General features: G+C 44.6%; 1 protein-coding gene across 1 annotated transcript in view; it reads right to left on the bottom strand.

Annotated features, from left to right (window-relative positions):
* Nucleotides 1-10,078: 10,078 nt before the first annotated feature.
* The window catches only part of INTS2 (integrator complex subunit 2), a 95,175-nt gene continuing 82,496 nt past the window's right edge, over nt 10,079-22,757 (bottom strand). Inside the window, exons 18-24 of the mRNA XM_088446348.1 lie at nt 22,251-22,376; nt 21,962-22,166; nt 21,675-21,860; nt 20,909-21,016; nt 18,654-18,759; nt 14,998-15,174; nt 10,079-12,036 (exon numbers count right to left, since the gene is read on the bottom strand). Coding sequence (XP_088302474.1) covers nt 11,870-12,036; nt 14,998-15,174; nt 18,654-18,759; nt 20,909-21,016; nt 21,675-21,860; nt 21,962-22,166; nt 22,251-22,376 — 1,075 coding nt within the window. The 3' untranslated portion in view covers nt 10,079-11,869. The remainder of the gene's footprint in view (nt 12,037-14,997; nt 15,175-18,653; nt 18,760-20,908; nt 21,017-21,674; nt 21,861-21,961; nt 22,167-22,250; nt 22,377-22,757) is intronic.

The following is a 22,757-nucleotide window of genomic DNA, read 5'->3' as shown; positions in this document are numbered from 1 at the left end:
TCCCCTCCTTCCACCCCCTTTTTTCAAATCCGTCATTTCCTTTTGTCCCTTCCTCAGGCAGATGCTTTACACACTCCCCTACCCCTTTTGAAAGACTTTGCCTTAGTTCCCCTCTCTGTAAAGGTTTGATTTCTATAATTTATAGATTGACTATTTGTGAATCTCAGAGCCGTCATGAACGTGAAAGGGATTTTTTTACCACCCCCAGATGAGTCCTGTTGGGAGGAGGTTAGAGAAGGGATTGCCACAAGCTCCATCTCCACGCAAATTAAAGAAACTGCATACAAACTTTATTAGAGGTGGTATTACACACCGGACATACTCTCCAAATTGTTCCCTACCTCCAATCCAAGTTGTTGGAGGAACAGTGGTCAAAGAGGAACTCTTTTCCACATCTGGTGGACCTGCCCTAATATTACCCCATTTTGGACTCAGGTTCTTTATATTATTAACTCTCTATCTGAGCAGCAATTTACCCTGGACCCTTGGTCTTTCCTGCGCTCTCACCCTTTCACAGATGTGAGCTCACAATCCAACAAATTGTTTTCCCATATTCTGGCTGCAGCTAAATCTCTAATTGCCCGTTATTGGAAAACCCCTGCTCCGCCTACACTTCAGGCCCTAAGAAATGATGTCTGGCTTATTGCAAGCATGAAAAGTATTACTCACTATCTGCATGATACACCACATAAGTTTGATATTATATGGGCTCCCTGGTTTTATAGAGAGGGCCGTTCCTTCTCTCCCCCTTCTGGACCAGCCCTTATCCCTTGACCATGGAGATCTCATACTAAATGTCTCTACTGCCGTCTTTGGGTCTTCCACGAGGGATACTCCTCCTTCTGTTTATGAAAGAACTATTTAGCTATCTAAATGTTTGTTTTTTTGGTATTGACTATTTTTACACTTGTATTTTCTTTTTTGACTGCTGTTCTAGGCCCGCTCCTTTTTATTTTTTTTTTCTTTCTTTTATCAAAATTACAGAAAACAAAGGAAATGATGGTATTTGTTTCTATGATGTAATCTATTGTTGTGGTTTCCTTTCATAAAGAACAAAAAAAAAAAAACTATACTATTGTTTTTTCAGTGGAACTACAGGTGCCAGCGTGCCTGCCCTTTGTAGTTCCACAAGTGCCAGCAGGGGGCTGGCACCCATACCACCACTGTAAAAACAAAAAAGTAAAAAGACTGTACTCACACCTTTATTGGGGGGGGGGTTGCAGGGGGGTCCCCTCCTCGTCTGAGATCCCCAGCTTGTGCTAACTGGCTTGGGGTGTTAAGGCTTTGGCCCCTTGCTGTGGAATTACACCCCGGCTAGATTAGAGCCAGCACTGGTTTAAAAAATAGGGGGAACCACACACCATTTTTACCCCGTTTCTAATTCAGGGTCCAAAGGGGTCCACAGGGTGACCTTGGGGTATAGCTGGATCCTGGATCCTCGGGCACCACGGAGTTAAAGCTTTTAGCTGCTCCCAGGATGCACTTGGGTCCAACCTCCCCTATACCCCGCCCCCGAGCCACAGGCACCTCAGTTTAAGATGGTGCCCGGCCGGAGTCGGGTCAGGAGCAGGAGCAGCCCCCTAAAGCTTTTTATTTTAACTTAGTTTAATTTTTTTACTATAGTTTTTTTCTCCAGAGCGGCAGCGATGGGCTGTCTGTACAGACGCCCACGCTGCCGCTCCTTCTCCCTGCTGGCGCCGCGACGCCAGCACTGAACTTGGGATCGCGGCGGGGGAAGCCAGAGTCTGTACTAGCCAGACTCTGATTTCCCCCGGGACTGCTGCCGGAAGACGCCGGGGAGATCCAGGTAAGCCGCGCTGATTAGCGGCGGTGCGCGGGTTCCCTTCAAATGCAGTCCCATGCCCCCGGTCTAGGGGACAGACCGGGGGCGCTAGCGGTGGCGGCGGGCCCCCCCTCCAGCAGAGGCATACCCCGCCAGACCACTAGACCACCAGGGTAAATTAAGCGGCAAGCCGGCAACCTGTGGGTTAATATGCTAGCCAGGGGAGGAAGCCTTCCCTGTCTAGCGGCTCCTCCCCTCAGCTCAGCGCGCCTTTCAACTAGTAGTCTGGCGTCACTGAGCTGCAGATACTCGGGCCACTCCTCCTCTGAGGTCTCCAGCGGCCATTTTCTTCAAGTGGCAGCGCAGATCTCCAGGGAGCACGCGGACCGGTCCCCCTGTGTACCTCTCCCCCGACAAGGACAGTGTACACAGCACTATAGCCCTCCTAGACACTGAATCTGGGCAGGTTGATTGTAGTGGAAAGGTGCAGTGAGTATATCTTCCTGCATGGTATGTGACTTTTGCTAGTGCTGCCTGTCTGTGTCTTTTTTCTACTTACTGTCAGCCTATACCTATCCCTTTACTTCTCCCACAAGCCCTACAGGTGTGCGGGGGAAGGGTGTTTCTACTGACCTCATTTATATAGATCACGTATTTGTGAGGTCCGTCACATACAGTTGTGTGCTACACAGTACCATATTGTGGGCTGTTGTTCAGCACACTGGTGAGTGCGCACGTTTTCTTCCTAAGTCATGTCAGAGGAGGAGATTGAGCACTCCGGGGCTAAGGTATTGTTCTCCTGCAGGCGCTGTTCTGCAGGAGTGGATAGGGAGGATTTGTCACAGGACGGCCTGTGCGGACGGTGCCAGGCGCTCCCTGGTATGTCTAAACCTCCCATGTCGCAGGAGCCACCATGGGCGATGTTTTCCCAGGTGCTGGTGTCCATCGCGGACCATCTGTCGGTCCCGACTGCCGCCCCTACTAGGGCGTTGCCCCAGCCTGCCATCCCCCATTCCCCGGGTGTCCCACAATTATTGCAGACTCCCCCGGGGTCTCAGCCTGTTGGTCCCTATGCGGGGTTGCCAATGTATATTCAGTCCACCCCTGTGGCACAGCAGGCTGTGGTGCCGTTTCAGGCTCCTGTGGCAGCTCCTCCACCCTGGGTGGATGCGCTTTCCCACACTGTCCAAGATTTGGCGGCAGCATCTTCGGCTTTTCAGTCGATGTTGCGCAGTGACGTCCCCTGCAGGGCGTCTAAACGCTCAGTCATGGCGCAGGCTGCGCATCTTTCGGATTCTGAGGGGTCCTCGGATGATGGTGAGGTGCAGGATGACTCAGCCTCAGATGCCTCAGTCCAGGAGGTAGACACTAAGTCTTCCATCAATGTGCGGGGTCTGGTTAAGGTGGTGCGGGCCATTCTTCTGATTGAGGATGAGGCACCCGCTCCCAAGTCAAGGTATCCTAGTTTTAAAAAAGCTAAGGTTACTTCTACAGCGTTCCCCTTGTCTGATCAGTTGACTGATCACATGGCGGTGGCCTGGCAGACACCCAGTAAGCGTTTTCTGCCACAGAAACGCTTGGCGTCCAATTATCCATTCCCGGAAGCGCATTGTAAGAAATGGGAAACTCCGCCTGCAGTCGATTCCCATGTAACACGCCTCATCAGGAGTGCTACTTTGCCATTGCCGTCTATATCCTCGCTGAAGGATCCTACGGACAGGAAGGTGGAGACTTGTCTAAAGTCTATTTATTCTCTCTCAGGTGCTGTAGCCCGGCCGTCCATGGCCATCTCCTGGGTGGCCAAGGCCATTGAGGGGTGGGCCAACGCCTTGGAGGACACGTTTACGGATGAAGCTCCGGACGTCCAGAGGGCGTTGTTAGGACAGATGAGAGATGCCGCCTCCTACATTGGAGAAGCATCTTTGGATGCTAGCCTGTTGACCTCTAGGGTTTCGGCGGCAGCAGTGTCTGCTCGTAGATCCTTGTGGTTGCGGTCTTGGAGAGCAGACGCGGATTCAAAGAAAGGCTTGGAGGCCTTACCTTTTAATGGAGAATTACTATTTGGTCCGGACCTGGACAAAATAGTAGATACCCTGGCAAAATCCAAGTCAGCCTTCCTCCCTTCAGCTACTACACCTGCTAAGGTCCGGAGCTCGGCCTTTCGTTCCTTTCGGGTTCAGGGCAAGGAAAAGGGTCAGTCCTTCCCGAGGCAGTCTGCACCCAAGACCGCCTCCAAGCCAAAGAAGCAAGCCTGGAGTGCTAGGCGCCCTTCTTCCAAGCAAGAAGATAAGCCTTCTGCGTGATGGGACGGGCCTCCCTCTGGGGGACCCCAGAGTGGGAGGCCAACTTCTTCAATTCGCCCAGTGCTGGCACAATACCACCACGGATGCCTGGGTGCGAGAAGTGGTCTCCCAGGGGTACGCCCTGTCTTTTCGGCACAGGCCGCCTTGACAGTTTTTTTGCACAAGTCCTTCTCAGGACAAAACCAAGGCCTTGCAGGTTCAGGAAGCCATAGAGGCCTTGCTGACGGCGGGGGTCATTATACCCGTACCACAGTCTCAACGTGGGATGGGGTATTACTCTACGCTGTTTCTGGTGCAGAAACCCAATGGCTCTCATCGCCCCATCCTCAATTTGAAGTCCCTGAACAGGTTTCTCAGGGTTCCCAAATTCAGGATGGAAACTTTGCGTTCCATCATTCTGGCGATGGAACCGGGGGATTATATGGTCTCCCTGGATATCCAGGACGCCTACCTCCATGTGCCTATAGCAACATCGCACCAACGGTTTCTGCGGTTTGCTATTTTCCACAACCACTACCAATTCAGGGCTCTACCCTTTGGTCTCTCCACGGCACCAAGGGTATTTACCAAGGTGATGGCGGTCATGGCGGCTCACCTTCGGAGCCAGGGAATACGGTTGCTACCGTATCTAGACGACCTCCTCTTGCTGGCAAGCTCCCCGGAGGTACTGATCCAGCATCTCCACCTGACGGTCGCTTGTCTACAGGCGCACGGCTGGTTGATCAACTGGAAGAAGTCCTCCCTCATCCCATCACAGCGGATGGTTCATTTGGGGGCCCTGCTGGACTCTCGTCAGCAACGGAGTTTTCTGACTCCAGAGAAGGTCTCCTCCTTACAGCTGCGGATTCACAGTTGTCTGAGCAGTGGCAGAGTGTCGGTGCACTCAGCGATGAGAGTTTTGGGGTCTATGGTGTCGGCATTCGACATGGTGGAGTTTGCCCAGTTCCATTGCAGGCCCCTGCAGGGGCTGATTCTTTCGGAATGGAACAGATTGCCACACAGGATCCGCTCTCAGATGCTGGTGTTGTCCTCGGAGGTGCGTCTGTCCCTAGCCTGGTGGCTGCAGACAGCTCATCTCCTAGAGGGGCGCCCCTTTTGGATCCCGGAATGGGTTCTGCTCACGACAGATGCCAGTCTCCGGGGTTGGGGGGCGGTGACAGGCTCCTTGTCACTTCAGGGTCGTTGGTCGGCGGAGGAAGCGATTCTTCCCATCAACATCCTGGAACTGCGGGCAGTATACAGAGCCCTGCAGTCGTCCGGCACCGCTCTTCATGGAAGGGCCATTCAGGTGCAGTCAGACAACGCCACCACGGTGGCGTACATCAATCACCAGGGAGGGACTCGCAGTCGAGCTGCGATGTCGGAGGTGTCCCGCGTCCTGGCTTGGGCGGAGCGCTATCTTCCAGCTCTCTTGGCAGTTTTCATCCCAGGAGTCCTCAATTGGGAGGCAGACTTCCTCAGCCATTACGACGTGCATCCCGGGGAATGGTCGCTTCATCCAGAGGTATTCCAACTACTCGTGGACAAGTGGGGGCTGCCAGAGCTGGACCTGATGGCGTCCCGTCACAATCACAAGCTGCCTGTGTACGGGTCAAGGACAAGGGACGCAGGCGCAAGACTGATAGACGCGCTGTCGGTGAAATGGCTGTTTCAACTGGCTTACTTGTTCCCTCCGATATCTCTGCTGCCTCGGGTCCTGCGCAAGTTCAAACAGGACGGAGGCACACTGATCCTGGTGGCCCCAGCATGGCCCAGAAGGCCGTGGTACTCCGATCTGTGGAGCCTGTCCATCGATGCTCCGTACCTCCTACCTCAACGGCGGGACCTGTTGTCTCAGGGGCCCTGTCTTCACCCGGATCTGGGTTGACTATCTTTGACGGCGTGGCTCTTGAGACAGCCGTCCTGAGGTCTCGGGGCTTTTCTAGCTCCGTTATTACCACCATGCTGAGGGCGCGCAAGCCTGCTTCCGCGAGGATCTATCAGAGTGTGGCACACTTACTTTCAGTGGTGCGAGGCCAGAAACTATGATCCCCAGGTGTTCCGGGTTTCGCGTATTCTGGCTTTCCTTCAGTGGGGTTTGGATTTAGGATTACGTCTTTCTTCGCTGAAGGTGCACGTGTCTGCCCTGTCGGTGTGGTTCCAGCGCAGGATCGCTGCTATGCCGTACGTACACTTTTTTCCAGGGAGTTTTGAGAATCCAGCCTCCCTTTGTGCCACCTGTGGCCCCGTGGGATTTGGCGGTGGTTCTTCGGGCCTTACAGGGTCCGCCTTTTGAGCCCTTGGAGTCAGTGGAGCTCAAGTGGCTAACTTTTAAAACTGTTTTCCTCTTGGCAATTGCTTCTGCCAGGAGGGTTTCAGATTTGGGGGCGCTTTCTTGTCGTCCCCCTTTTCTGATTTTTCATCAGGACAGAGCGGTGCTTCGCACTCGTCCTGATTTCCTGCCTAAGGTGGTTTCCAGGTTCCACATTAATCAGGAAATTGTTGTACCAGCCTTTCAGTCGCCTGCTCTTTCGGCTGGGGAGACTTCATTAGACGTTGTCCGTGCACTCCAGGTTTATGTGGACCGGACTAGTTCTGTGAGGAAGTCGGATTCTTTGTTTATCCTCTTTGGTTTTCACAAGAGGGGTTGGCCTGCCAACAAACAGACTCTAGCCCGTTGGCTTTGTTCTGTTATTATTGAGGCTTATGCACAGGAGGGTTTACCTGTGCCAGCCTCTGTTAAGGCACATTCCACTCGGTCTGTGGGCCCTTCTTGGGCTGCTAGCCGTGGCGCCTCTGCTGTTCAGCTCTGTAAGGTGGCCACCTGGTCTTCCATTCAGACCTTTTTGAGGTTCTATGCGTTTGACACCTTTGCCTCTCAGGATGCATCCTTTGGGCGCCGGGTTCTCCTATCAGCACAGGAGCGTCCCCGCCCTTAGTTGGACTGCTTTGGGACATCCCCAAGGTCTGTTTCTATGAAGTCCATAGGGTCCACAGGGCACCCGCCCTGACGCACCTGGCTTCATATGGGCTCTGTGACTGGTCACCGGTTTTCCGTCTCACATTTCTGTGAGTATGGTTCTTGTGTGTTCCAGTCTTCCTTCTCTCTGTTTCGTCTCCTCCTCCGGCCTGGGCTGCTTACCAACTGAGATGCCTGTGGCTCGGGGGCGGTGTATAGGGGAGGTTGGACCCAAGTGCATCCTGGGAGCAGCTAAAAGCTTTAACTCCATGGTGCCCGAGGATCCAGGATCCAGCTATACCTCAAGGTCACCCTGTGGACCCTATGGACTTCGTAGAAACAGAGATAACAAAGGTAAGTTCTTACCATATCTCTTGTTTTTTAAAGCCAGGACTGACTTTGGGAGCCCAGCACTGGTTCCTAAAATATGGGGAAACCCTACACATTTTTCTCACGTATTTTTGGAACCAGGACTGAGTCAGGAGCCCTGGCCTGGTTATGCTTTGGGGGGCGATGGGAGTGGGAGCATGTGCTTACACACACACACACACAAGCAACCTGCACATATCTCACTGATATATGCAGGCTGCTTGTTCGGGAGGGAAACACTGGCAGAAAACAAGGGTATTAAACAGGGGTAGGAACGATCACATACACCATCAGGAAACACGATCTTGACAAACATGGGAACTTGGTAAATTCCCAATTTATTTAAAAAAAACAAAACAAAAACACAACTCCTCCCGCTCGTTCCTACCCGTATTTAAAAACGGACAGAGACGGGCAGTAAATTTACCCCATCATTTAGATGTAACAAGCAAAAGGGCAACATAAAGTGGTCCATGAAAAAAAACAGGTCTCCACCTAGGTCAACTCCAGACACGTTGTGTCTGTCCAGGTGCTTTATTTATTGTCATGCTGTTACAGTGTGTATATTAAAATCAATAATAATAATTCCTTATACAGCTAAAACCAAAATATATAAATGAAATGTGATAATTTTCCCAGAGCTTAGAAGTTTCAATACAGGTAACAGAAACCAGCTCACAATACAATCTGATTAGCATTTGTTTACCCTAGCTAAGAGACACAGTTTCCTGCCTGAAGGCTCTAGATAACACAATAAGGTTTGAGAGGCCTTTGTTTGGGGTACGACACCTTGCAGGTGGGAGGCTTGGAAAATCAAAACACACAGCTGACTCACTGTTGGGACAGGATTGACACACCCCCTTTTTGAACATACCTATCAGGTGTGTTCAAGGCGGAGTTGGGTTCACAAAGAAATCCCAGATCTCAATTATATTAACTGAAGGACATGGTCACTCTGACTGTGGCAACCAGATGAGAAAGATGCAACCTCCATCTCTTGGAGACATGGAGAAACTGGCTGTTTATCTACCTGGAGGCTAAGTATACTGACTCTCCTACCACACATGGCATACAGGCAAGATGTAGAAATCATGTGTTTTTAGGGATATTGATTATCTATTAAGTAGTTATTATAGTTTGTAGTGATTTATGAATATTGTGGTTCATAGTGGAATCTTTGTTAGCGGCCAGGTTATCAAGCTGTAATGCTTTGGTTATTCCTTAGTTTGTGTTAATTTGTAGTAGACGATATGTAAAAGTTTGCAGTGATTTTGGTTCAGTTTTATACATAAAGCTGGCTGTGTTAATCTGTACTTCTTTCCCCCTTCCTTCCCATGTGTTGTATTCTCGTGGTCTGACTGTATCATTGTGTATTTGAGATTGGGATGGAGATTGGGTGAAATGTTGCAATCTGTAGATGTATATTTGTTTGATATCAGCTAGTGGTTGTGGTTCCATGGGAGTTGCAGATTGCTAGCCATATTGTGATAGTATTGTGAAGTTATATATTATCATAGTTTGGGCATTTAAAGATGACTACTACCTCCATGTGGTGTGAACAAAGGAAATTCCATGTGCTCTCCCCCTTCCCCCATTGACCCATGTGTTCAATGGAAATTGAAGTTGGTCCATGTGGTTGGTGGATGCTTTATAGTATTATGATAGAATTGTGTACTATGAGTTGTATAGTGGTATTTTTAACTATTACAGAGGAATCAGCTTATATGTATTATACAACATTATAGTATCTGAAAAGCTTGTATAGTATAGTGGATGTAATCATAGGCTAGTATCAGTGTTATATCAGGAAAGTTGAAAATATTAGACACTAGTATACAATATAATGTACTGTTTTGGTCAAAAGATATCACACAGTTGTAGTGGGTGAGAGTATTGGTATTCCAGAACATGGCATTATGGGAGTCTTCAATGTGAGTTTTCAAAATGGAGTTTGTGTTCAGAGACCATGCGGTTTGAACAATAGGACAAAGGGTCCCAACAACCCCCACTCACACACTCGGCAATCATTTCCTATCTCTCTCTCTCTTTGTATCATCTATATTGTATTTTGACAAGCATTGATTTTATGAAGATTTGATATATAAAAACGTTTTACTTATAACACTTGGTGTGCCTCGTTATCTTTATAAAAGGAAATGATTTAAAAGGTATATCATTCTGGTTAACACTTTGCGAAGTTCATATATTTATGTTGCGTATAACCTGATAGTTATTATATGAAAAATAGAATATTTGCTTCAGATATACTGGGATTAAACGAGCTGGCAATGGCCGGTGTGTACAAATAGAAAAAAAGGAAAAAAAACACCCATTATCACATGCCAAAGCAGACTCTAAAGCTGACCACACAGTAAACTACTCGCAAACGATGCAATGTCGTCAGTGAATTCCCTTGAACTCTCTCAGACACGATATGGTGCATAAACAGTACAAATCTGAAATACAAATTGTTAGATCGTGCGCGATACATGGGCTGTGTCAAGTAATGATGTCGGCATCGTGCGGATCGGAACTACATATCGTTCAGGCATAAACCTTGAGACCTAGAAAATGCTTCCAACCTCCTGCAGAAGGTGGGGATTTTTCAATAAGTGCCAGGAACAATTGGGGTTTTTCGGAAACCACATTTCCAAACATTTGTTTTTGTTCATGATAAAACGTTCTTTAATTAGGAAATAAGTCATAATAGAGAGTCAAAATAGTAAAAAAAAAATACACATTAAAACGTTTCATTATAAAAATGTATACTTTATAACAACTAAAAAGGAACAATTTGAAGGAGAGACAAGGCATTGTAAAAATACACAGTGGGTCTTGGTATTAGGTCATGTAAATCATGTGCATCACTATGGTTTATTTTGTTTGTGTTTACAAATTTTACTTCTATTTATCATATTCTGCACAGATAAAAAGTGCACAGACAAAAATAAAGTAATTTTACAGTTATTCACTTGTACATTTTGGAAAATCAGTAAACACTTGTGAACACAATCATTTCTTTAGCAATGATAATCAATGGAGTATTTACATGTTTTTAATGCGGGTAGCCATAGATCCAGTATGCAGAGCACAAAAGCTTTACGTATAGTAATCATAATACAAGTACTATAGGTGTAAATATGTTTTTAGTGCCCTTATCGTTAAGATCTTTTAGACGGTCTTTTGATTGATTTTATTATGCTGTTTTTGGTTCCTTTATATCAGGACATATATGGAATTCTTCTTATGGACAGCACTAGACACTGGGGTACTTTGTTTCTTCATGTAGGTGACTGTAACACTAATTCTCAAACCAATTATAAGAGAACACAAAGAAACCACAAATACTAAACACTACTGTTAAAAGGCAGCTGCAGCCAAAAGCTGTAAGTATATCCAGTAACTGAGCCAAACTAAGGGGATATCACAATGTAAATAGTTATGCTTCCCGATTATAGCAGACACTGGCAACTACTTAAAGAACATATAAGAAGTTTCAATGTTTCGGATAACCTCTAATTATTACATTGTGACTCACCAAGATGCAGTTTGACTTCATATTGTTTTCTCTTTTGTACAATGTTTTATTGGGCCACAGCCCATAAACTAATGAGTTTTATATCTTTACACAACACTCAAAGTCTGCAGAAGTCATTATAAAAATGTTAATTTCTTATGGAAATTGTTTTTAACCAGCAGTGCATTATTGTGCATGAGTTGTAATGCTTAGCTAGGGAACATAATAAGATCTGCAGCACATAGCACAAGATAAGGTCCAAACTTGTATTTGGAAATATCGTATTATCTCATCTTGGTCAATATATTACTAAATATATTGTGGTTTTCAAACACCCTTTTGTGGGTAACTAGTAAGCAGTGACCAGCAGAGTATTGAAACTGCAGCATTTATATTAAAGTGTAAACCTTTGAACAACATTGTAGACAGGACATCTTAAACTGGGCATACATTGTCCGATAAAATGTCTGTCAGACCAACAGACATTTTACCTTGCAGCCTCCAGGTATCATGGCCGTACACTGTGAGATATGTCACAGTGTATGGCCACGATATCAAAGTTCCTCCCCTGGAAATGAGACTCTTTCTGCCCCCCACCCCTTCCCCTGCTGGGAAGGATATGGGGAAATGATGGTCGCTCTGCCTAGGGTAGCACATACACTGCCCGAATGCGGTAGACTTGCAACTTACAAATTATCGCATCTGTGTCGGACATGTTGGATAATTCGGCTTGTCAGAAAGACCAATAATTTGTGGTCGTCGCGGAAATACACTGTACAATTATCTGGCCGACCGCGGATATTAGGCCCAGCATTACATGGTACTTGGAGGCATCTAACTAGCCAAACCATCACAAGGTTCACACCATGCAGCCACCAAGCCTTATTGCATCTTCTGTTCATGTTTCCTTCTTCACTGTGAAATCTGATACAGATAAACAATGTGTAGAACAAATTAATTTACACTCCGGTGACGCTCATGTTAATTATCTCAATGATGGTACTTTCCACTCGCTGACACAGTTGTACATCTGGATCCAGACTCTCTGGGTCCTTTGTAGCAGAAATTGGCAGCGGAGAAAGGGTGAATGTGCTGGAAAGTTCCTTCTCTTTAAGTTGCTGCAGACCTGTTGAAAGTGAAGAAAGTAATAACCATGGTGACACTGTATGGAGAGTCACTTATCCCAGTAATGTAACATAATGACTGGGCACACTGATCATGCTTGTGCACTGCTATTCCCTTGATGCTACTAGGTGAGTCTATCGCCAATACACATGCAGTATTTTTTTGAAATGTTACACTATTTTATGTACAGTCAGGTGCATAAATATTGGGACATTGACAGAATTTTCATATTTTGGCCTCTATTCACCACCACAATGGCTTTGAAATGAAACAAACAAGATGTGCTTTAACTGCAGACTTTCAGATTTAATTTGAGGGTAATTACATCCAAATCAGGTGAACGGTGTAGGAATTACAACGGTTTCTATATGTGCCTCCCACTTTTTAAGGGGCCAAAAGTAATGGGACAAACTAAACAATCCTAAATCTAACTTTCACTTTTTAATACTTTGTTGCAAATCCTTTGCAGGCAATTACAGCCTGAAGTCTGGAACGCATAGACATCACCAGACGCTGGGTTTCATCCCTGGTGATGCTCTGCCAGGCCTCTACTGCAAATGTCTTCAGTTCCTGCTTGTTCTTGGGGCATTTTCCCTTCAGTTTTGTCTTCATCAAGTGAAATGCATGCTCAATCGGATTCAGGTCAGGGGATTGACTTGGCCATTGCATAACATTCCATTTTTTAGCCTTAAAAAACTCTTTGGTTGCTTTTGCAGTATGCTTTGGGTCATTGTCCACCTGCACTGTGAGGCGCTGTCAAATGAGTTCTGAAGCATTTGACTGAATATGAGCATATAATATTGCCCGAAACACTTCAGAATTCATTCTGCTGCTTTTGTCAGCAGTCACATCATCAATAAATACAAGGGAACCAGTTCCATTGGCAGCCATACATGCCCACGTCATGACACTACCGCCACCATGCTTCACTGATGAGGTGGTATGTTTTGGATCATGAGCAGTTCCTTTCCTTCTCCATACTCTTCTCTTCCCATCACTCTGGTACAAGTTGATCTTTGTCTCATCTGTCCATAGGATGTTGTTCCAGAACTGTAATGGCTTTTTTAGATGTTGTTTGGCAAACTCTAATCTGGTCTTCCTGTTTTTGAGGCTCACCAATGGTTTACATCTTATGGTGAACCCGCTATATTCACTCTTGTGAAGTCTTGTCTTGATTGTTGACTTTGACACATATGCATCTTCATCCTGGAGAGTGTTCTTGCTTTGGCCAACTGTTGTGAAAGGGTTTTTCTTCACCAGGGAAATAATTCTTCTGTCATCCACCACAGTTGTTTTCCGTGGTCTTCCGGGTCTTTTGGTGTTGCTGAGCTCTCCGGTGCATTCTTTCTTTTTAAGAGTGTTCCAAACAGTTGATTTGGCCACACCTAATGTTTTTGCAATCTCTCTGATGGGTTTGTTTTGATTTTTCAGCCTAATGATGACTTGATTCACTGATAGTGACAGCTCTATGGATCTCATATTGAGACTCGACAGCAACTGATTCCAAATGCAAATGTCACACCTAGAATCAACTCCAGACCTTTTACCTGCTTAATTGATAATGAAATAACGAGGGAATAGCCCACACGTGTCAATGAAATAGCTTTTGAGTTGATAGTCCCATTACTTCTGGCCCCTTAAAAAGTGGTAGGCACATATGGAAACCGTTGTAATTCCTATACCGTTCACCTGATTTGGATGTAATTACCCTCAAATTAAATCGGAAAGTCTGCAGTTAAAGCACATCTTGTTTGTTTCATTTCAAAGCCAATGTGGTGGTGAATAGAGGCCAAAATATGAAAATTCTGTCAATGTCCCAATATTTATACACCTGACTGTATTTATTTACAGGTCCAGCTTAGGAAGTCATCCTTTGGGCAGGTACCAAATACTGTTGAGTAACAAAGACCCATTCACCAACCTCTAAAAGACTATTTTGCTATTGCGCACGTGTCAGAGTCGCTAAAAAGTCACAGAGCACCTGCGTGACACAGTGTGTACTTACAGAGGCGCAGCTGTGACTGAGATGCACCTGATCAGTAACGTACTGGAAACATGCTGGGCGTTCCTAAGCGGTGACTATTCAGATGCAGGGAGATGATCCGTCTAATGGGCGTGTTAGGGGTGTGCAGCTGAAGTGGTTGCAAACTCAGACACAAATCGCTCACATAGGAGGCCATACTCTGACGCAGAATCTGCACCAACGGTTGCTTCTATAGATGCACTAAGTGGTATGTGAGCATCTAAAGACACTAAAGAGGGCATCTCAGTCCTTGCACATGCAGACACACGGATGTACACCAGGGAAGGGATTATAGGAGTATTTGCAGAAAGCCGCAGATGCAAAACCAGCAAAGGACGCACACACAGAAGCTGCAGCGTCCTACTCAGAATCAGGCCCTCAGTGTGCCCATTTCTTACTACAACACAATCTCTCATCACATAAGGACCTGCACAAGGCTGCAGAGAGAGGTTGTTACATCCAGACTAAAATAACTACCCCTAGTTTCCCAGGAAATTGCAGACAGCAGGCCAAGTAACATCGTCTTGTCCTTATGGCCGTGTAATATTAAAACAGGTCAGTACAACAGTTAGTTCAAAAACTAAAACAGACTGACTGTTCTCATATCCATTTATATCCTTTTGCTGAGGAATGTGTTCCTCTCTATAGTGTATAATCACAGCTCTTTGGTTCATGTAATAAAAAAGCTAGCGAAGAAGGTCTGAGCTTCCAATAATCACTGATTTAAATAAACGAAGGTAGGGGTTTGATCGGCTCGTGATCCATTTTATTGTTTGTGCATCTAAATATAAATGGAACAATGACAGAGAAGGCACGTTATTAATGCGCATCTTTCCTCTACCTGCCCTCTATTCCTCATGCTTCCAAATGGATTATTCTTCATTTGCCATACTATATAGTCTTTTAAATGTGCTAGAAGTTGAAACAATTCCTACTTACGTGTAATAATTGGGTCAACATCTCTGGTCTGAGTGGCCACATTTGATGCACAGACCTGCCCAATCTGTATAAGTAATGACATAATGTCCTCATATAATGGAGGAAAGGCTTGACAGAACGGTACCAAAGAAAGTAATGTTGGCATGAAAAATATGTAACGCTTGGCTTGAGTTAGTACTGCAAAAGAAAGGAAAAATGAAATAAAAATTATAATCATTGACATGATAGAAGGTATGTAGCTACAGTCATTTCCTTCTGCATCAGTCACAACATCTAGTTATGTAGTAAGAAGAGCAGGTACTGTAGCACACACAGCCTATTAAAACCTTTTTATGATGTCCTTCAAAAAATCCCCAAAGGCCTAATGGTTGTGGAAATCAAGAGTCAAAGAATCAATGAAGAGGAGACAAATAAAATTATTTTAGAGATTTTTCAACTGAAAATCACGTCTCCCAACAAGCTGAATAGACATTGATCTAGGGGCCTTCCTCTAAATCATATTTTATTGACCCACATCATCACATCTTGTTCAGTTCCAAGTTTCTATGTGCTATGTATTGAAATAGCGCACTCCTTGTATTTTATCTACCTGGCATGCCACTGCGAGAAGGGTTGTAGTAGGTATTACCGCCGTTCGCAGGGCCGGCAGTTCAAAACCCGACAGCAGCAGCCCGGCAAGGGTGAAGATCCTTATCGTCCCTAAGGTAAGTATCGCTAACCTAATTCTACCCCCTAACCCTCCCTTAGGGGTGCCTAACCCTAACCTTCCCCCCAAGTGTCTAACCCTAATCCCCCCTTCCCCGCTGCCTAAACCTAAGTCCCCCGGGGGGGGGGGTGCCTAACCCTAACCTCCCCCCAGGGGTGCCTAACCCTAAGTCCCCCCGCGGGAGACCTAAACCTAACCCTCCCCCCCGCAGCTGTCCGCGCCCGGCTTATCTTCGTTCGGTATGCCGGGCGTCGGTCTTCCTGCTCCAATACATTACCTGATTTTCATTTCGAACCAGCCAACTAGTTGGATGGGTGGATGTACGTTGGTCTAGTGTATGGCCAGCTTTACTGTTCACTTGCTGCCTAATATATCCTACCCCTTCACAGGTTCCACTGTAATCAGATAATCAATGTTATTCACTTCACCTGTCAGGGGTTTTAATGTTATGGCTAATGGGTGTACATAAAACTAATTATTTTACATATTACTGATTAATATACACACTTTACAAATTATGCTCCTATTAAATAGTTTGTTTAACCATGATGTCATAATTGTTTGAAAAATATTAATATTTTTATTTACCCATTTTGTTTTCTAAAGGGAAAAGAAGTTTCAGTATGAAGGGTGTATAGAAACATTTAAATTTATATTGAAACTATTTCCTGAACACTTGCAGGTTGGACCCCTGCCCACTTATAATGATGCGTACACACGGGACGATCGGCAACGATAACATTGTACAATCTCCCGGGTGTGCTGGACGATTGATATCGATCATCCAGCACACCACCCACTCAACAATGACTATAGCGATCAACGATCGCGAGTCCCTATAGTAACCTGGTCGATAACGACCAGGTTGGCCTGCATTCACGGGCGATGGACGAAATCGATATCGTCCATACGTGCCCGCACATCGTAGGTCACCGAAAAATGCACGATATGATCGATAACGATATGATTGATATCGTTATCATTCATATCATCCATTTTAATCGTACAGTGTGTATGCACCTTAAGGGCATGTTGACTAATCAAATAATATGACAGAACAAATTTTATTTTGATGACTTCTGTAATTTCATTGATTTTATTAAGACACTATGCCTCCACCAACATTAGTAAATAATACATGTAGTAGTTATTACTATACTTAATACTAAACTTGTTTTAACATCAAAGACCTATATTACAGAAAGAGGGTGAGTGGTGTCAAAGGGAGACCAGGGAGTAAGATTTTACAATTTTATTTTCAACATAAACTCTATAAAATCTCAGGATACCTGTACCCATCTCAGAAAACAATGTACTACTTGTTACCTATAATGACATAGCTTTTAAAACATAGGAAACAGGAAATGCAACAGGGAAAATTCAGTAGTTTATTGTGTTAAATTAAAAAGTCAGTCAATTGCTTACACACAGTGAGGTAAATGCACCTTGGATCCCCAGTTGTTAGATAGAACTGTATTAGACCAGAGAGTATTAGATAGTCGACCGTATTATGTTACACTAGCTGGGATACCCGGCGTTGCCCGGGTTGAAGACTGGACCCTGAAGTACACCTGCTTAAATTGTCCTCACCTATAACCTCATTCCGTTGATCCTGAAAAAGACCCCACTGTTTGCTAACAAGCATGCAAACAGTGGCGTAACTACTGTGGGAGCAAGGGCTGCTGATGCTATGGTGCCCAAGCTGCCTCTGTGGCCCGCCGCTCCCCCTGCACCACAGTCACGCACACAAGGTGGGCCGGTCCAGTCAGGGCCGTTGAGAGGGGCCCAGGAGTCAACGATGTTGGTTTGGTGCTGGCCCGCCAACTAATTACAACTGGCACACTGGCAGACAGTCATGGAGACAGTGCCACTGGCTGCGAGGCAATCGGAGCTTGCAGACCGGGGCCAGATTCAAATTGTGCTGTCTGCCAGATGTAATTAGCTGGCGACGAGGCCCCAAATCCACACCTGCTGGCACACAGGTGGAGGCGAGAGGCTGCTGGAGGAACACGGGGAGGTGAGTTGCTGGGAAGGGGGCCATAATGTGTACGGGGCACTACTATAGTGTGGAATAATGTGTTATATGGTGCTCTACTACTATGTAGCAGAATCTGTAAAGGGCATCACTGTGTGGTATAGTGGGTGCGGGGCATTACTGTACAGTGTAAGGGGCATTACTGTGTGGTATAATGGGTAAGCGGCATTACTGTGTAGTGTAAAGGACATTACTACTGCGTGGCATAATGTGTATAAGGCATAGGTTCTCAAACTCGGTCCTCAGGACCCCACACAGGTCATGTTTTCCAGGTCACCCTGCAGGTGCACAGGTGTATTCATTACTCACTGACACGTTTTAAAAGTTCCACAGATGAAGCTAATTATTTCACTTGTGGTTCTGTGAGGAGACCTGGAAAACATGCACTGTTTGGGGTCCTGAGGACCGAGTTTGAGAACCTGAGGTATAAGGTGTACTACTGTGTGGCATAGTCTGAATGGGCTCTGTGTGGCATAATGTGAAAGGGCTCTGTGTGGGGGCAATTGTATGTGTTTTTCTTACCTCTGGGAGGGGTGGGGGCCTTTTAAGATCTTGCTATGTGGCCCACAAAGTTCTAGTTACGCCCAGAGACTCTGGATTTCATATGACCTTGCACGAGTCATCAAGTTTGCTCAGACCTAAAATTATACTTTTGTAGCTTTCTCACAGGTTTTGGCAGACAGCCAATTTCCACTAAAGCCAGCCCTGGAACCTGTAATTTAAGAGTGTCTCCATTTTTAGGGTTTGTGCTAAAATGTGTGGCTCTAACTAACTTTAAACCTAATCCTGGTCAAACTACACCACTATGCCAAATTTGGTGAAGCTAGGTCCAAAACTGTGGCCGTGCATAAAGCACTATTAGACAGACAGACAGACATGCTTTCTCGCTTATTATATAGATATATAAATACTTACCTGTGAGCAGGGTTCCCATTACATTTATGGCCAGACGAGCCATGCTGAGAGATTTAGGCAATGCATACTGAATGCACAAATGTGAAAGAAGCTGGATTGCAAATATCTGTGAACATAAAATATTGGTTATTGCACACTGATCTACAATTGACTAAGACAAAAAACTTGTATTATAATTTAGCTATGCATCCTCTACAGTCTGAATGTATATTCATCATATACAGTCGGTGGTAAAACTGCTTAAAATGCTCTGCACAGAAATGTTTCAGTGGTCCAAAAAAGGATTCTAATTGCTAGGTCTGTGTGCGTTTCCAGTGTCTGATCCTCACTGGAAATGTATAGACCCTAGAACAATATGACTATGCCCCATGCTTTTTATCTGGTTGCTTACCCATCCAGCACCTCTGCATCACTGAACCATGGATCAGTCACTCTGTTGCTTACCCCACCTGTGCACAATACTTTTTTTTTTTTTTTACACAGTTCAGAATCTCACAGCAAAGGATTTGTGAGATTTATCTTCTTTTAAAGACCTGCAAACAGGCTTTGGCCTGCCATTGTGAAGGCTGTATTTTAAGGATATCATTTCTATGATACAGATTTATAACTGAAGCTTTAACTGGATTTGGCCTCATTCTCTGATCTCAAAAATGCTAATTCTCAATCAAAATAATCCTTGCGTGCTACTACATCTCAATTTCCCCCTCCTGCAACTTCACCTGGTAATTCTACATATTGTTGCTTAATATTGACTATTGCTGCATTCTGACCTCACTCATTTTGCAGTATGTCATCCCTGCTATTAATCTATTTTACCATGTATTTCTAATTGCAATACACTGACTGCTTTACATATCTAGTCATACCACCGCACCATGGATTCCCTATTCTACCATTTCTCCCAAATCACACTTACCCAATATCTTTGTTCCTTCTACACCAACTGTACTTTTATGCAATCCCTCACTGCATGTTACACTTCTACACCTATTGTACTTTTATGCAATTCCTCACTGCATGTTACACTTCTACACCTACTGTACTTTTATGCAATTCCTTACTGCATGTTACACTTCTACACCTACTGTACTTTTATGCAATTCCTCACTGTAGGATGAACAATGTATGGTTCTGATGATTTTTCAGGGATCATTTCTCGCACCTAGTATATTTATCTTCATCATGATGTGTTATCTCTTCAAGACAGTGCCTCTTCTACCCAGTGTAATCCTATATAGTGTGACTAAAATGGCCGACTCCCCTGGATCCTTTATGGATAGGATGAATAATCCTTGGAACTGATGACCCAAAATGGCTGCCTCGCCCCTGTATTATATTCATGGTTCCTGTATTTTACACAAATCCAAACCTATGTATTCTGTTCATGGTATATTTTATGAAAATGTAAACCTCTGTTCATTGTATCTATCAAGAGACTTGAGTCCTTTTTTTTTTTATTCTAGAAAAGTGCTATGTAAATAAATATATTATTTCTGTTAATTATATTTTATTAATAATGAAAGTGCTCAAAGTTATCTCAAGTGAGAGAGGCATGAAGGGTGAGGCAATAAAAGAAAAGGAAGAAAGTGTGTCATCTTCTGTGATTGTATAATCGGTACTTGTGTACCTTACGGACTCATTGCAGAGAGAACCCAATGACTGTTTTAAATGGTACTTCTGTACTTTACGTACACAAGTACCGAACGTTGTCCCCACCTAAAGAAGAAAGTTGGTCCCTTGCAGGCTCGCTTCGCTCGCCACGCTTCGGGCTCGGTGGCTCGCTACGCTTTCCACAAGGTTATATTCCCCCTCTATGCTCACTTGGATGGTAGGGAACGGCGCTGGACACTGGCTGATGACGTCAAGGTCCTCTCCGTGAAGGGGATTTAGACATTACCATGGATTGATAATAATAATGAGTGTAGGACACTTGGGTTCTCTCTGCAATTAGTCCGTAAAGTACACAAGTACTGTATAATCTTATAACAGATCTCAGTACATTTAAGAAAGAATTGTATCAAGTAATTAAAATAGCTACTTTGGGTAGCTGAAGTGCAGCACATGTGTAAAAAGGAATAAAATGCTCAATCCAAGTATTTTCTACCAGAGTCAATACTGTAAAGAAATGCAGCACCAGTATAATGTGTAGTATAATGTGGCAAATACAACAGACTGCTAATTCCCTACCCATATCCTGAAGCTATTGAAATTGTGAAGTCACAAAACTTGATAAAAGACAGAAATAACATAGTGACCTGTTTCTCTAGTTCAGGCTGAGCTATGAGCTCAGGAATAAAATCCAGACAGATATGCATTGAGGGAATTCCTGCAACAGTCAGAGGCAGTAGCTGGCACGGATAGCCCTGAGGGGAAAAAAAAAATCAAGAAACCAGGAATTAATTTAAATGTACATGCATTAAGAAATAAATTAACCACTAAATGATGGGAAGCATTTGTTCCTTCGTGACCAAAAATATTTTGTCAAAATTGCATTGCCTATTCCCAATTTAAACTGGAGCAAACTAACGACTATTAGACACACTATGCCTGGCTCTTACTGCAAGTTGGCAGAGGAGACCCAGATTAGGTTTCTGCTGCTTTCCCTGCCCAGCTCTAAGTAATATCCCTCTAATGAAGAATGGCATACAGGACCTGAATAAAATTTAATTGTCACATAACAGGGTCCAGCAATAGTGGGACGCTGTTAAGAGTGAAGTTCATTGACGCTAATGGCGGTTTATAAACAAAATCTCCAAAATGCCAGTTAATAAACGATTTAGTGGTAAGAAAAGGGTCAAGTTAGCAAAACCTAATCGTTAGCTTAAGTAATAGTCGGCAACAATCATTCTTTATCATTTTATAATTATTTCCAGACAAGTCACTGCTATGCAGGTGCACCACAAAACTTTAAATACTACCATTGAAATCAACTTCTAAAGCTCAGATTATAAGACTTTTTACTGTGCACACACACACACACACACACACACACACACATTCAATGTGACAAATATATAATACCTGAAAATGAACGAGCTTAGCAATATTTGGGTCCGCTATGAACATCTGATGGAGCAGACAACAGATTAGGCACTGAACTTCACGCAGGTTGCAGAGTAGGCTCTCCTCTCCCTCCAGTTGCTCTTGATTCTTTTCCTCCTCTGAAGGAAGACAAATCTCCAGCAAGATTTGTACTGCGGCACTATCCTAATTAGTAGACAAATCCAACCATATTGTAGTGGGTTTCCTAAAAGGGCAGTGTGCAGCAAGTTAGACAAAGAAAACTATTAAAGGTCTTGACAAGTTACCTGTGCTGAGAGCAGCGCGTTTTTTAGCTCTTCTCTAGTAACCTCCATTGTTTCTGCCTGTCCTGCTAGAGATGCCATTGCATTACTAGGAGAAGGTTTAATATCCTGGTCTGCAGTTTCTTTGAGATAAGAGTTTAAATAAGCTTTAGAAGCTAAAAGGTAGCCATTCAGCATGTGCAGGGTGATATCCATCAGTGGTGGGCACCTGGAAACAGGAAAAGAACAGACAAGGTAGTACACCATACAAACCAAACAGTCCACATCTCTAAAATGGCGAACACAAACCAACCTCAATACTCGTGCGTCACATCTTAGAACAATCAAGGGGTCAATCATGAGATCGTTCTGTGTGTATTTATGCTGCCGAGCCAGTTTCAGTGAAGGTTGTAACGCATTTACCGTCATCACCCACAACCTGCAAGTTAAAACAGGAGACAAAATGAAATAGATATCAAATATAATCTTGTTATTTCAACGTGGACAAGAGCAAAACCAAACAAATTAATTCAGTTAATTAAATTACATAGTCATGTGTTAAATCTTCAGCCTTATTCTTAACTGGAATCTATTGTGGAAAAGGAGGATTTATAGTCTTACCTTGTTAAATCCTTATATTCGAGTCCACAGGGTGAGGAGTCCAGAACACGGAAACCCAGATCAACACAACCAGGTAGAAGAGGAACAAAGACACAACTCTGGGTAAGAACCCAAGGGAGACCGCAGAACGGCCCGATATAAAGAAAAGATCACAGAGGGAGAGCGAAAAGACAAGGCGCTCAAACAGACACCCATCGCG

This window comes from Taudactylus pleione, unplaced genomic scaffold, assembly GCF_031769625.1.
Source record: "Taudactylus pleione unplaced genomic scaffold, aTauple2 ptg000397bl, whole genome shotgun sequence".
In the NCBI taxonomy this organism is placed as follows: domain Eukaryota; kingdom Metazoa; phylum Chordata; class Amphibia; order Anura; family Myobatrachidae; genus Taudactylus; species Taudactylus pleione.
This window is presented reverse-complemented; position numbering and strand designations above follow the sequence as displayed.